Source organism: Phaethon aethereus, assembly GCF_964289735.1.
Source record: "Phaethon aethereus genome assembly, chromosome: 1".
Lineage (NCBI taxonomy): Eukaryota > Metazoa > Chordata > Aves > Phaethontiformes > Phaethontidae > Phaethon > Phaethon aethereus.
In genome coordinates this window covers 4,955,556-4,969,019 of record NC_138575.1, presented here as the reverse complement: position 1 = coordinate 4,969,019, position 13,464 = coordinate 4,955,556, and the positions used below count along the sequence as shown (strand labels likewise).

General features: G+C 46.9%; 1 protein-coding gene across 1 annotated transcript in view; it reads right to left on the bottom strand.

Moving 5' to 3' along the window:
• The window catches only part of TAF3 (TATA-box binding protein associated factor 3), a gene marked incomplete at both ends in the record, with an annotated part of 117,966 nt that extends 109,230 nt beyond the window's left edge, over positions 1 to 8,736 (bottom strand). Inside the window, one exon of the mRNA XM_081998932.1 lies at positions 8,571 to 8,736. Within this exon, the coding sequence (XP_081855058.1) occupies positions 8,571 to 8,736 (166 nt within the window). The remainder of the gene's footprint in view (positions 1 to 8,570) is intronic.
• Positions 8,737 to 13,464: the final 4,728 nt, after the last annotated feature.

The window sequence follows — 13,464 nt, the reverse complement described above, 5'->3', positions numbered from 1 at the left end:
CCCAGGTGGGCATTGCCTAGACCTAGAAAGTGTACCGACAGGCATGGTCACACTGTGCTTGTGTCCAGTTTCCCTTGGAAGAAAAACCAAGTGGCACAGGCATGGAAAATGCTGCAACAGGTCTCCCAGCTGGACAACCTGGGGCAGAGGACTGGACGATGCACCACCAACCCCATTTCTGGGGCTCTGTGAAGGTGTTTCGAGTACCTTGCACAGCGTGTGCCTCTTGGCACCAGCACCATCATGTACTCGGGGGAAATTTTAGTCCAGTTTATCACTGCAATAGGAAAAGGTCTTTTCCTAGATCTGCACATGATCTTTTTAACCTCCAAACAAAGTGCACCAATACGATTAGCAAGTGACAAATGCTAAAAAGGACTTCTTCCTACAAGTGCTTATTAAGAACAAGTGGCAGAGAAGCAACTATTAAGTGTAATTAAAGCATGGAAGTATTTAAGCAACCATATCACAAACCAATTATGTATGTTAGAAAGCACGTTCAAAAAGTGACCAAAAAGACCCTGGGGAAGATTGAGTTTTCCCATATCTTTGACATTTGCCTCCAAAGAGACAATGGCGAATCATAAGATTGATTAAAAGCTAGTAAAATTTTAAAACCTGCAACTGCCACAGGGATGAAAGGACTGATTAGTTAACCTCTCCTTTTCAAAAGGGTGTCCTCAGCAGTAAAAGTGCAAAAAAAAGTTTTAGCTCTGTATTTGTATATGTGTTCAAATCAAAACACTTATCAATTGGAAAAATACACAGCACAAAAACGCATTAAATGTAATTTCAGGTGATTCATCAAACAAAGGCTTGTGCCTTTATTACTTATATTTGAACAGTTTAGCATTCCCCTTCTCCCTCTGGTTTAATAAAAATTCACTAAAATAGCAGAAGCCAGACACATGAAAGAGAATGCTGACAAACATGTAACACACTCTCTCCTGGTCTTTCATTTAGTCTTAGGCTTTCTTCTGTAAGTAAATGATGGAAAAAAAAAAAAAAAGTTTAATTTGTGCATATTGAACTTGTCTCAATATTCTTCAGATATTTGTGCTACCCTCAGTTTAAAAATTCAGATGCTGAAGCCTCCTAGTGAAATAATTAATCCAATGACACACAGCATGTCAGTGCCAGATCACAAACAGCTTTGGAGCTTTTGGTTTCCAGCCTCTTGCTGTTCCCTACACTTCAAATAATATCTGTTGTCCATCATTGGGAAGAGATGGAAGGAGGTGGGAATAGTTCATCCAGCAAGTTACAACTCTCTTCCTTACCCCGCAAACAGTGAACCAAAAAAATATCTTTATCACAAGCTTTTAAGCTGTACTGTCTCCCTGAATGGGAACTGTGCTCCAAAACCGATACAGCTGCAGCAAACAGCAGAGCTAACTTAAGACCATTCGGTCTCAAAACAGCTCACCAGAAGCCTGTGGGAATGGCCGTGTAGTTATGTTACTCTCAGCTTCCCTACGCAGGAGAACGAACGCTGAGTGAGGAAGAATCTGCACACAGAAATGGATTCCCCAAAAAGTACAGCATTGAAACTATGGGCAAACAGAATCCACACAGAGCCGAGTATTTGCATGGGAAGTTATCCAGCCCTCAACCCTACTGCTCAGCATCACCTGCAGTTAAATCTAGCTGTCCATAAGGAAAAGCAAATCAAACAGAATAAGGGCGGTGCACCAACTCCCCTTCAAGCAATAAAAGCTCACTTTCAGTTTGTGAGGAAACGGAATTTTTAGAAGCTACTGAAGCCTAGTTATTTTTGCAAAAGTCACAAGAATTCCTCCAGCAAACAAGCTGACCAATGCCCATGTAATCCGAAGAAACTGTGAGGGGGTAGGTGGGAGTTAGGGCAAAACTATCTGGCTTTCCTTAAATTCAGTCTCAGGAATAGCTGATTTACTTTTGTCAGACTCACTCCCATCACCTCCTCCTTCCTGGCCCAAAGTTTGTATGAATCGGTGATAATTTAAGAAGCAAGTCAGTTAAGAACAGAAAAGCTTTTAGTTTCATGATGGGTTGTTTAAAGGGAGCAACTGCCTCTCTATAATAAATACGTTGAGAAAAACTAATAAGTCACTACCCACACAACATGTACGTTCTATTACAAATAGCTCAGCATGTCTGCTATAAAAGAGGGGTTTTAAAAAATTTATTTTAATCAGCAAATTATTAGGTATAGCTCCTCAGTATTTTTTTTTACAGGCTCTATCACAGATTCCTTGTGCTCCAGCATATCACACAACCCTGCCACGCAGTAAATACCACTCCATCTACTCTGAATAGTTACTCCAGGATAACTCTTTCAAGCTGACAACATAGCACTTCCATCCAGCATCCACAAGAACAGTCAGAAGCATACAATGTAGAATACTTAATAAGTACATATGCCTTACTTGAGAACACTTAAGCAGGCAAAAAGGGTCCTATTCATGCCATTACCAGGCAGGCAAAAGCATCTTCTTGCTATGGCTGCTCAGAGTCTGCTCCTTTTCCAGGTAACCTCATAAATGTCAAACAAAAACCCAAGTTGTCTTTCTTTGTTGGTAGCCAGCAAGAAGTTAATTAGCTTAAAAACACCAACATTTAAGGTTATCAGAGGTACCACATAAAGAGGTACACTTACAACAAATGTTACAGGCCCTGAGATATTTGTTACAACAATCATTCAGCATCAGTACAGGGAATCAGCTCATTTAAACTGATCATCAAAATTTAACACTTGATAGAGTTTATTATTATATACAGCTAAAAGTGAAACAACTAAAAAGAAAAAATAAAAACATAAACGAAATAACGTACAAGCTAAATTTGACATTTGATTAGAAAGAAATAAAAAACTTCTTGATGACAGGTCAATTCTCTCCACTGTGGTAATTCCCAATGAAAATAGTGGTCTGTTGCTTTCATTCTCCAAAAAAGAGATTTGCTATAATGAAGTTAAGTTTTCCTTTACAAGAGATTGTGCAGTGACATTGGAGCAGGTTTTGAGCTAGCTCTGTAATGGCAAAAAATTTTGCAAGATCTGTTAGTTTTCCTTCCATTCACACTGTTGTGCTCACCAGATCACATCCTGCCTTTTTCATATAAATGTAGTTGCAATATTAAGATATTATTTAAATTTGTAATATTTAATATTATTTTATATACACATTTAATTAGTCCTTCAAGAAGCAGGGAGTTGGACTCTATGATCCTTACGGATCCCTTCCAACTTGATATATGCTTCTATGTTTACATAAAAATAATCTTCATAAAAGTAGTCACACAATGTGAAACTAAAGAGCAACTTTTACATTTTATTTCCTTACTGTAAGCAAATTTCAGCAGAAAAAAAAAATAAATCACAGCATAACCAAGTGTATGCTCAACACTGAAAATTCAAGGAGAGAGTACTGAAAAACCCACTTCTAGATCCAACACACTTCAGATTTAATTATCTAGTTTATTACCCTTCTAGTTTTAGCAGCAGATAATCTAAATTTGTCCGGAGTAAAAACTGGAGTAAAATTAGTTCCATTATGTTGCACTGCTTTACACCACTGCTGAAATATGCCTCAGTGCCCTCAGTGATTAACGTTAAGTAGTTTCTACCTGGTTGTTTTTTAAAGCAATGTAACAGAAAAAAGAATCAGGCTTTTGGGGGCATAAACCACAATTCCCTTCCTTGTCCCTCCAAGCAATAATAACACCCATACAAATATACTGGAACCTGAGCTCTCTTACTGGACAGGCTAAGCTATGAGGTAAAAAACAATGTATTCTGCATGTCTATACCCAACCATCCCACTGCCAAGCTGCATTAGCTAAACTCATAGCATATGAAGCAGATACTGGTCTGCCTTCACTGGACAGTTCCCCAATATAAAAAAACCCCGACATATACAAGAAAATCCAGAGCAGTTAACCCAAAGCACCAGCTGTGCTGCCGCCTCTATCAAACCACATGAAATATGACTGCAAAAGGACACAGCACATAACAGAGAACTTTTCCCTTTTCACCTCTGCTTAAAACAAACAACAGCAACAACGTGGAACTCTGCTCTCAGAAACCACACAATGTCTGTTTGTTTTCTAGTTCAGTACTTTAATTACATACTCTAACACTGTTTTTCAAATATTTTACTTAAATTTTAGGATAAAAACATGTGTGAAGTGTACAGCATATTGAATAGGCTTCCTCTTACAAGCTTTCCACAAATTTGAACAGCATAATATGATGTACTTTAACAGGAAAACCCTTATTTTCTCCCCTGTAAGTTCACTCTCTCCTCCACCCCCACCAGTATTCAGAAGCATTTCACGGCATCAAACAATTCTCAAGCCCACTTTGCAAATCCCTCTGCCTTCTCTTTGCAGCCACAGAAGATCCCATCAACTACAGCTACCACAAATGCAAAAAAACAACAGCAGAAAAGTAATGAAAATCTTGAATGTAGCTCTCCTAATGGGATGTAACAGCTGGAACAAAGATCTAACACAGCTGGGAAAGCCATCATTTTCTTTTGCAAACCAGAAAATACGTGAATGGCAATGACATGCTTTTCAGAGCAATACCACACTGTCTCAATTACGTCAGAATAAATCCATTCAGTTTTGAATACAAAGATTATGTCCCTCCAGCTGACAGCCCTGCTAACTCAAACCCCACTGGTTTGACTCTGAGATAACACACTGACAATAAAGATGCTACAACTAGAATTTAATTAATTCTACTTATGCAAAACCATGGCAAAATTCAACTCATTCATCCAGAGCTGGATTTGTACAGCAACTTATTTTAGGAGCAAAAGGAAACAATTCTGAAAAAGCAGGGAGATAGCAGCTGAGCATTAAGATGCCTTTACAAACCTTTTAAAGAAATAAATACAGGAATCATTTTAAGAGAGGTAATGTAAGAAATACTGCATCACTGGCATGAAAACAGCATATTCCCCTTCTCCTCCATGAAAAAAAAAAAAAAAAAAGACTGATACTTCCTTCTCCATTTGTGCAGGGAAAAAAAAAATTCCTTTCCCCACTTTCAGAAAGCACACCCAAAGCAAGAGAGGGATACCTTATTTCTATGCACTTTCCATTCCTCAAGCGCTGAATGGAAAAAAAGTAGTATTTTCACCACCTCTTTTCTTCCCAGTCTTACAAACATGGCAGTACCTGTGGCAGAGGCAGCTGAGCTCAGGGGGCAATGCTGCCCAACAACTCATCTCTTGCACAAGCAGTGATCTAGTAACAAAAGCATCTCCCCCAAATTTGTACTATCCATATTGAAGGACAGCCCTGACCCTGCCTAGGTTAGCTCCCTTTTCACCCCATAACTCAGTTCTCCCAAACTCTCTATGTTGTCCCTTTTAATATCTTTACAGATCATTTCTGTTTGGATTGAGATACAGACTTCACAGGTGCAGCAGCTGCGCTGGTGCTGGTGGGAGATACAGGTTAACATTGCACAGTCCCATTTCCAGACTACCTATACACAATTTCACATCTAATTAGCTCTCAAATTTGGGAAAAGCTTGTACAAAGAAACCTATTCAACCTAGAATTGAAATCCAAAGAGCTTGCAGTGATCACTAAATCCCTCCTGAGCCAGTTACACTGGCAGCATCAGACTCGATCTCAATTATTCCCAAAATGCTGAAGCAGAGGCAGGGCCAGGTATCAGGTACATTCAGCTCATCACTTTGCTTTACGGGGGATCACTGTGGCAGTGAGAACTGCTTCAGAGAAGGGACATGACCACAACCAGCAGCACCTTCAGGCCATGGCTGCTCCTCTCCTGACCAAGCCGATCATGCTGCACTTCTCAGCTTATGGGTCTTTGCTCTGCACACTCTCTAAATTCACTCTTGCAGAAGATGACACCACCTTCAGCCTCCACAGTTCCTCTGATCTTGAGGCTGCAGCCACCACCAGTTGACAGCAATATGCCTTCAGTACTCCTCTCATCCGCGGCTGTGACACCCTCATTTGCACAGCTCCCATACCTTGGACAGAAGTGCTGGCAAACTTTTCCATTTATGCATTTCAGGGCTGCCCTCCCTGTTACCTCTCCCATAACCTCCTGCAGACCCAGAACTAGTGGTGGGTACGGTAGCCCCAAATCCACCACCAGTGAGTCACCTTCTCCTCACCCAGCACTTCAGGCAAGCAATCACATTATCCACCCCAGCTCCAACCCCTGTTTCCTCTAAAGGCCTTCCCTGCTGCCAGACCACATTAGCTCTGACCCCCACCCAAGCAGTTCTCCAGGACTTTCTCCTCCATGAGTACACACCAACACATGGAGCAGTGGCAGCCCACAACCCCCACAGCTCCCCAGCATGCCACAAGAAGGCATAACAGGGAACTAGACCCTCTGGACACAGGAGGCACAAGCAGCGCTGTTTCTCCATGCACACACAGCCTACACCCACCCCTCCAGGGCACCCTCACTCCCCCCAGCCCCTCCACTGTGTGCATCCCCTCCTGTATCTTCCCCTACAATACTTACAGATCCAGCAGCAGCACAGGCAGCCCCATCTCTGCACACATCACTGCTGTCCTCCCCACCACGTTACATCCTCCTTGCCCCACACGCAGGGCAGCAAAGGCCTCCGCACACACAGACACGCGACCCTCCAACCACACCGACAACCTGAGCCTTACTCCACACCCCTCACAATGCTCCCTGTGTTCAGACCCCACAGTGAGCCTGACAGCCTCCCTCTCCCCACATATTGCCACCTCCCCACACCCTCCCTGACCCAACAGGACACGGGTACCCCCTTCTTGACATTCCCACACCCAGCAGACCCCTACCACCCTCTCATTCCCCCAGTCAGCATTACTGACCCAGCAAGCAACTGCTCATCCCACCCTCCCACACCCCAATATCCTGCAGGTACCAGCAGGTCATCTGCCCTGCTCAGTGCCTCTGCTGCAGGCTGTGCAGGGATGCAGACAGCCCTGAGACACACACAACTTCATCCTTGATCACACCCCCGGACCCAGCAGTGATCCTTGTTGTCCCTTCCCCATCCCATCCACACACACACACACTCCGTACTCCTATCTGACGCAGCCAGCAGTCCTTGCACTGACTCCCAGACCTCCCTTCTTTCTCTTCTCCCACTTGGTGTAAACTCAGCCCTTCCACACTCCCACCCCAGCACAGCCTCACCCCCAATCCAGAGAGGCCCTGGGCATCCTGCTCCGCCACGATCGCTCCCAGCTCCTTCTGCATATGCCTCCTCAATGGTTAGCATTGGCTAACTCCAGTCTCCAAGCTATCCAGCCAAACCTCTTCCACTGCATCCACATGAGGACACTCACACCTCATGCCACGTGCACTAAAATTATCCCCTCCCGTTCTCCATATGCATACTCCACAGCTCCCACGTGCAGTTCCATCACCCTCCCACGTCCCATGCACTACAGCTCCATCTTCCCACCAAAAAACACTCTAGAGCATGCCTGCCTTCACACACTGCAGCCCCACATCCCCCACACACATGTTCCCAGCCCCACAGAACCATTGCTTCCCCCGTACGCACACATCCTCAGCCTCATGTATACGGCCCCATGCTGCTATAGGTGCATTCCTGACACCAGGTACCACAGCCCCTCATCATCCCAACAGACATAGGTCCCTGACCCCACACAGCATTGCACATCTGCATTCCACCCCAGCACTGAAGCCCCACACCTCCCCTTGCACATGTGCACCTCCAGCCCCACAAACCGCCACCTCCTTACACATATATACCCAACTCAGTGCACTCCAGTTGCAGCAGCAGTTTCCAGCCATCTCTCTCACCATGCAGGTGACTTCACTGCTCCCAGACATGTCTCTCGGATCCCATGCACTGCAGCTCCATCTCTTTACTCCTCACACACCTCCCACGGCAGGGATTAACCCCTCCCACCTCCCCACCCGGTACACCCAGGCCAAGCCTTGTGCCCTACAGCTTCAGCACTTCCCTTTGTGCTCACATCCTGGACCCTACACACACATCCCCACCCACAGTAGGGCCCCACAGCCTCCTCAGCATTCCCACCCAGACACAGGCCCTGACCCAGAGATGAGCCAGGACAACACAGCAGCAACATCACATCCTCTCATACACCCATACCACCCAGCAAGAGAGCTGGCCGCCCCTTGAACCCACTGCCTCACAGACCCCAGTGCTGCCCAAAGCCCACCTCCCGATGCCCTCCTGCACTGCCTCACAACCCACATCTCCATGACCCTCCCCCTGCAAAAGCACCCCCCAGCAACTGCCCTACAGCCTGCCACCCCACAGCTGCCCTCTTTATGCCTCCACAGTGCTACCCCACAATCTTCCTCCCCACAGACTCCTCTCCCCAAGGCCCACAGCACTGCTCCGCAGCTTCCTTTCACGGAATGGCCGAAGCTCGCAGAGACTTACGGCGGTCGCTTGGGTCCAGACCCCTGCTCCAGCAGGGCCACCCACAGCCGGCCACCCAGGACCGTGTCCAGACGGCAACGACTACGTCCCTTACCACAGCCCCTCTCCCTACAGCACTGCTCGCCGGCCCCCGGCCCTGCCCGCACTCACAGAGCTCGCAGTAGCGGTGGCAGCCCCGGCCCAGCCCCTGCAGGTACCGCTGCAGCACGTCGGTGAGGAGGTCGCAGGCCGAGACCTGCACCGAGTCCCAACCCAGCGCCTGGCAAATCTGCGCCACCGACACCCGCAGCAGCCACCGCGAGTAGGTCTCGCACATGCCGGCTCGGCTGGGCGCGGCGCGGCCCGGGCCCGCCGCCCGCCCTGGGCCGGGAGGGCCGAGGGAGGCTCACGCACAGTCCGCCGCCGCCGCCATCTTGGCGCCGCGCCTCCCCGCCGCCCGCGCCAGGCCGCGCCGCTCCAGCGCCGAGTGCATCGAGCGGGGCGCGTCGCATCGAGCGCTCGGCCGTCGGCAGGGCAGCGGGGCAGGCGGGAAGGAGGGGGCTGTGGCGGCGGAAGCGGCTCGGCCTCTGCGTGGAAACTCCCCAAAATCGGGGTTTCCTGCAGTGGTGTGAGGAAAAGGTAGTGTCGGGCGGCCCGTCGGAGCGCTGGAGGCTAGTGGGTCCTAGGCTGGGTTTCCTCAAGGGCGAGGGGCCGCCGCCGCCTCTCCCCCGCAGGCCCAAAGCGGCCGAGCAGGGGCCGTACCCGTGATGCGCTGGAGCAGAACCCAGGCGCATCATTTAAAAAAGCAGCAATGCCACGTGTTACCGGAGAGCTGAAAATTCGTGGTCAAAACAGTTTATCTGAAGGTCTGTTTGATTATTTTTCTCTTTTTTTCTTTTCAGCTGGATGGAGGAGGCAGATGTCAGCCCTCACCATCGCTGGGTTTCCCCTCTGCTGCGGGTCCTAATGCATCCTCAGGCAGCTCATACCCGAACGTTTGCTGCCAAGACCTTGCCATTAACTCTTTTGTGTGAAGCCCTTACATTACTTTTCACGCTAATCCTGTCAGTCGGTCACTTTTTGTTTTGGAGATTGCAGTTTTGGGTTGGTGGAAGTTGCAGGATTAGGCCTGTGCTGTGAGGAATGGGAATCCAAGGAACGGGAGAGGACATGTTAGTGTAGCTGAGAGAATGCGTTGACTTCAGGACACGGGAAGGAGCCTGATTTAAGACACTTTAAAACAAAATTGATTTTAATGCCAGAAGACTTGTAGGCAATATTTCTCCTTTGCAGGAAGAAAAAAGGGGTTAATTTGTTGCATTTCTCCCCTTTCTAATTTCAGTGATTCCTCCAGCATCAGAGCTGAGAAAGAGGAGAAGATTTTGTGAAGCTTTTCTGGAGCTGCAATTTTTTGCATATGTTGGAACCACACACACAAAAAATAGCATTACTAAGAGCCACTATGAGCCAAATTGAAGGGAGGTTTGGAGGAATCTTTTGGGGAAGCAGAACCTTGCAAGGTCACCTGTATGAAGGCAGGTATATAAATTATATATAAAGGCCAGGATTGCCCAAGTAGTAGAAGAACTGACTTTGGGAACAGCTGTAGCAAATTTATGTACAATGAGGAAAAAGTGCTTATGGGCAAGTTGTTAACTCAGTAAACAAACTGAGCAGGGAAAGGATGAAACTATGGTGGCAAAAGGGAGGATCCAGAAACAAAAATAACGGTTACTGAGTGGTGTGGGAGGTGGAATGAAGAGCAACAGAGCTGTTGCTCGGTGGTGGCTGTGTGTACACTAATACTGCAAGTGCTAAACTGTAACTCGGTAATTGTGTGTAACTAATCAGAGCGTGAAGGGCAGAGTTGTAAATAATAGTAGTCTGTTATTAGAAGTTAATTAGCTCACAAATTAGCTCTTTGATTTATTAGACCATTAGTAGTGCGTTGATTAGTCAGTAAACAGCCTGGTCTCTTGTATCAGTCACATCTCCAGTCTGCAGAGGCGAGCTGGACCTAAGACAGAGCCGTGTGTTTCAGGGCAGGTGGATGATCTTTGCTCACTCCCTTCACTCCGTTGAGAAACTTTGGGCAGTTTTGAACTGGCATTGCATTTTCCCCTCTTAGAAACAAATTTTTATCCAAGTGCTCTGGAAAGCTGCAAATGCACAGGCCCCTGTTTGAAACTTCAGAAGTATTCTTAAGGGAATTAATACAGGATTCAAGGATTTGGAAGGAACATCCCTCCATGGACAGGCTACTCCTTCGGTACAAGGATGTGAGCTGGGCTGCATGCGAGGTACTCCGTTTTGTCTCGGAAGGGGGAAGAAGGGAAGCCTGGAGGTTGCAGGAAGGATTTCCTTGCCTGAGAGGAATTAAAGGGTGTGTTGCATGGTGGGCGAGGAAGGGAATAGTTGGTGGGGTTGGGGAGAGCAGGGGGTCCCCACTGAACCCCGCTGGCTTGGCACGCTGCCGCCGAACCAGGTAGGTCCTGCCCAGGGCCCAGGCAGCCGTTTACACTTTGCCTGCCCTTTCAAATAGACCAGTGATGGGGCTAGCTCTCAGCTTTAATAAATGACAATCTACTGTCGTTATAGGCTTCCACTTTCAAAGCAGGTTCTCACATTTACATAGAAAAGGAAAGAAGACAAAATTATTTAAAAGAGATTCTAAATAAAAATAAAATTATGCTTAAAGAATTACAGGCTCCAGATTATGGGGGGTGTGAATTAAAAAAAAAAAATACATCAGGGACTTCTCTACTATCACCACATCCAGTAGCTGTTTTTTCTTCCCACATTGTATTGAGTAAAGCCTTTGACAGTGTCTCCCACAGCGTTCTCCTGGAGACACTGGCGACTTGTGGCTTGGACGGGTTTACTCTTCGCTGGGTGAGGAACTGGCTGGATGGCCAAGCCTAGAGAGCTGTGGTGAATGGCGTTAAATCCGCTGGCGGCCGGTCACAAGCGGTGTTCCCCAGGGCTCAGTTCTGGGGCTGGTCTTATTCAATATCTTTATAGATGATCTGGATGAGGGAATCGAGTGCTCCCTCAGTAAGTTGCAGATGACACCAAGTTGGGTGGGAGTGTTGATCTGCTGGAGGGTAGGAGGGCTCTGCAGAGGGATCTGGACAGGCTGGATCGATGGGCAGAGGTCAATTGTATGAGGCTTAATAAGGCCAAGTGCAGGGTCCTGCACTTTGGCCACAACAACCCCATGCAACGCTCCAGGCTTAGGGAGGAGTGGCTGGAGAGCTGTCCAGTGGAAAGGGACCTGGGGGTGCTGGTTGACAGCCGGCTGAATATGAGCCGGCAGTGTGCCCAGGTGGCCAAGAAGGCCAACAGCATCCTGGCCTGTATCACAAATAGTGTGGTCAGCAGGAGTAGGGAAGTGATTGTGCCCCTGTACTCGGCACTGGTGAGGCTGCACCTTGAATCCTGTGTTCAGTGTTGGGCCCCTCACTACAAGAAGGATGCTGAGGTGCTGGAGCGTGTCCAAAGAAGGGCAAGGAAGCTGGTGAGGGGTCTGGAGCTCAAGTGTTATGGGGAGCGGCTGAGGGAACTGGTGTTGTTCAGTCTGGAGAAGAGGAGGCTGAGGGGAGACCTTGTCGCTCTCTACAACTACCTGAAAGGGGGTTGTGGCGACCTGGGTGTTGGTCTCTTCTCCCAAGTAACCAGCGATAGGATGAGAGGAAATAGCCTCAAGTTGCACCAGGGGAGGTTTAGATTGGGTATTGGGAAAAATTTCTTCACCAAGAAGGTGGTCAAGCATTGGAACAGGCTGCCCAGGGAGGTGGTGGAGTCGCCATCTCTGGAAGTGTTCAAAAAACGTGTGGATGTGGTGCTTCAGGACATGGTTTAGGGGACATGGTGGCACTGGATTAATGGTTGGACTTGATGATCTTGAAGGTCCTTTTCAAGCTTAGTGATTCTGTGTTACTCCCTAATTCACCCATTCCAACCAGTCTGCTGCTCCAGTTGTGTGAGTAACAGCAGCATTAGAACCACAGTGCCTTAAAAGAAGTCATCGGAAGCATTCTGAAGATATTTAACAACTCTGCTCCAAGACAGTCTCCTTCCTTCCGCTGAATCCCACCTCGGGTGGTGATCCTGCTTTCCTTTCCCACAAGTAATACACACAAAGGCAGCACACAAAGCTGTGGGGTATCCACAACGCATTGTTTCATTAAGCCAACAAGTTGCCTCTAAGGAAACCTATCGGCTCAAGCTCAGCACTTGACGCTATGGTTTCTAGAGCAGCTGACTCGGGTCCAGCTTAGTCCAACAGCAACCAGCTTCCCTATGCCACACCTGCAGACTGAAGCTCAATGTCATTCCCAGTCTCTCCGGATCTCTTCTGCAAACCCTCTTCCCACCACTTACATTACCAAACCCTTTGGGGCTCCCGGTTTGTCTACCAAACTGGGAGCAGCAGCCTTCTACCATCCATTTCTTTCTTACATTTCTGCTATATTCTTACTTTTTACATTTTATCCTTTCTCACATTCCTGTCATGCCCAGCGAGGGCCAAAAGCTGCGATGTTACTGTATTTTATAGCATGCAAATATATATACACACACTGACCACGATAAAAACAGTTTACATTTTTATCATGTAAAATGTAATTATTACTAGTTCTATTAATAGAATAATTATTATTCTATTATAATAAACACAAAAATACCTCATGTAACCAGATCAGTTCATTTTAGAACCCAAACATCTAGAAATTGTAGTAATACGGTATTCAAATGAGATAAGAGATCAGTGTGCCAACCGCACAATGCAGAGAGGTTATTCCAGTCTCCAGCACACAGTACAACATCTGTAACAAACCAACACTTCTAAATACAAGGTGAAGTCAGGCAATCTCTTCCACTCTCCAAAAGAAGCCTCTGCTTCTATGTTTTTGCATGCCCAGATATGTTACAAAATGTAGAGCACAGCCTTTTAAAAGTTATCTTTCAAACAGGAACCAAGTCACACCCAGATATTTGGACACCAAGAGCATTTGCTCCGTGGACAACCAAGAACATTTGTTTCATGTAGGTGGTTTATTGTAAG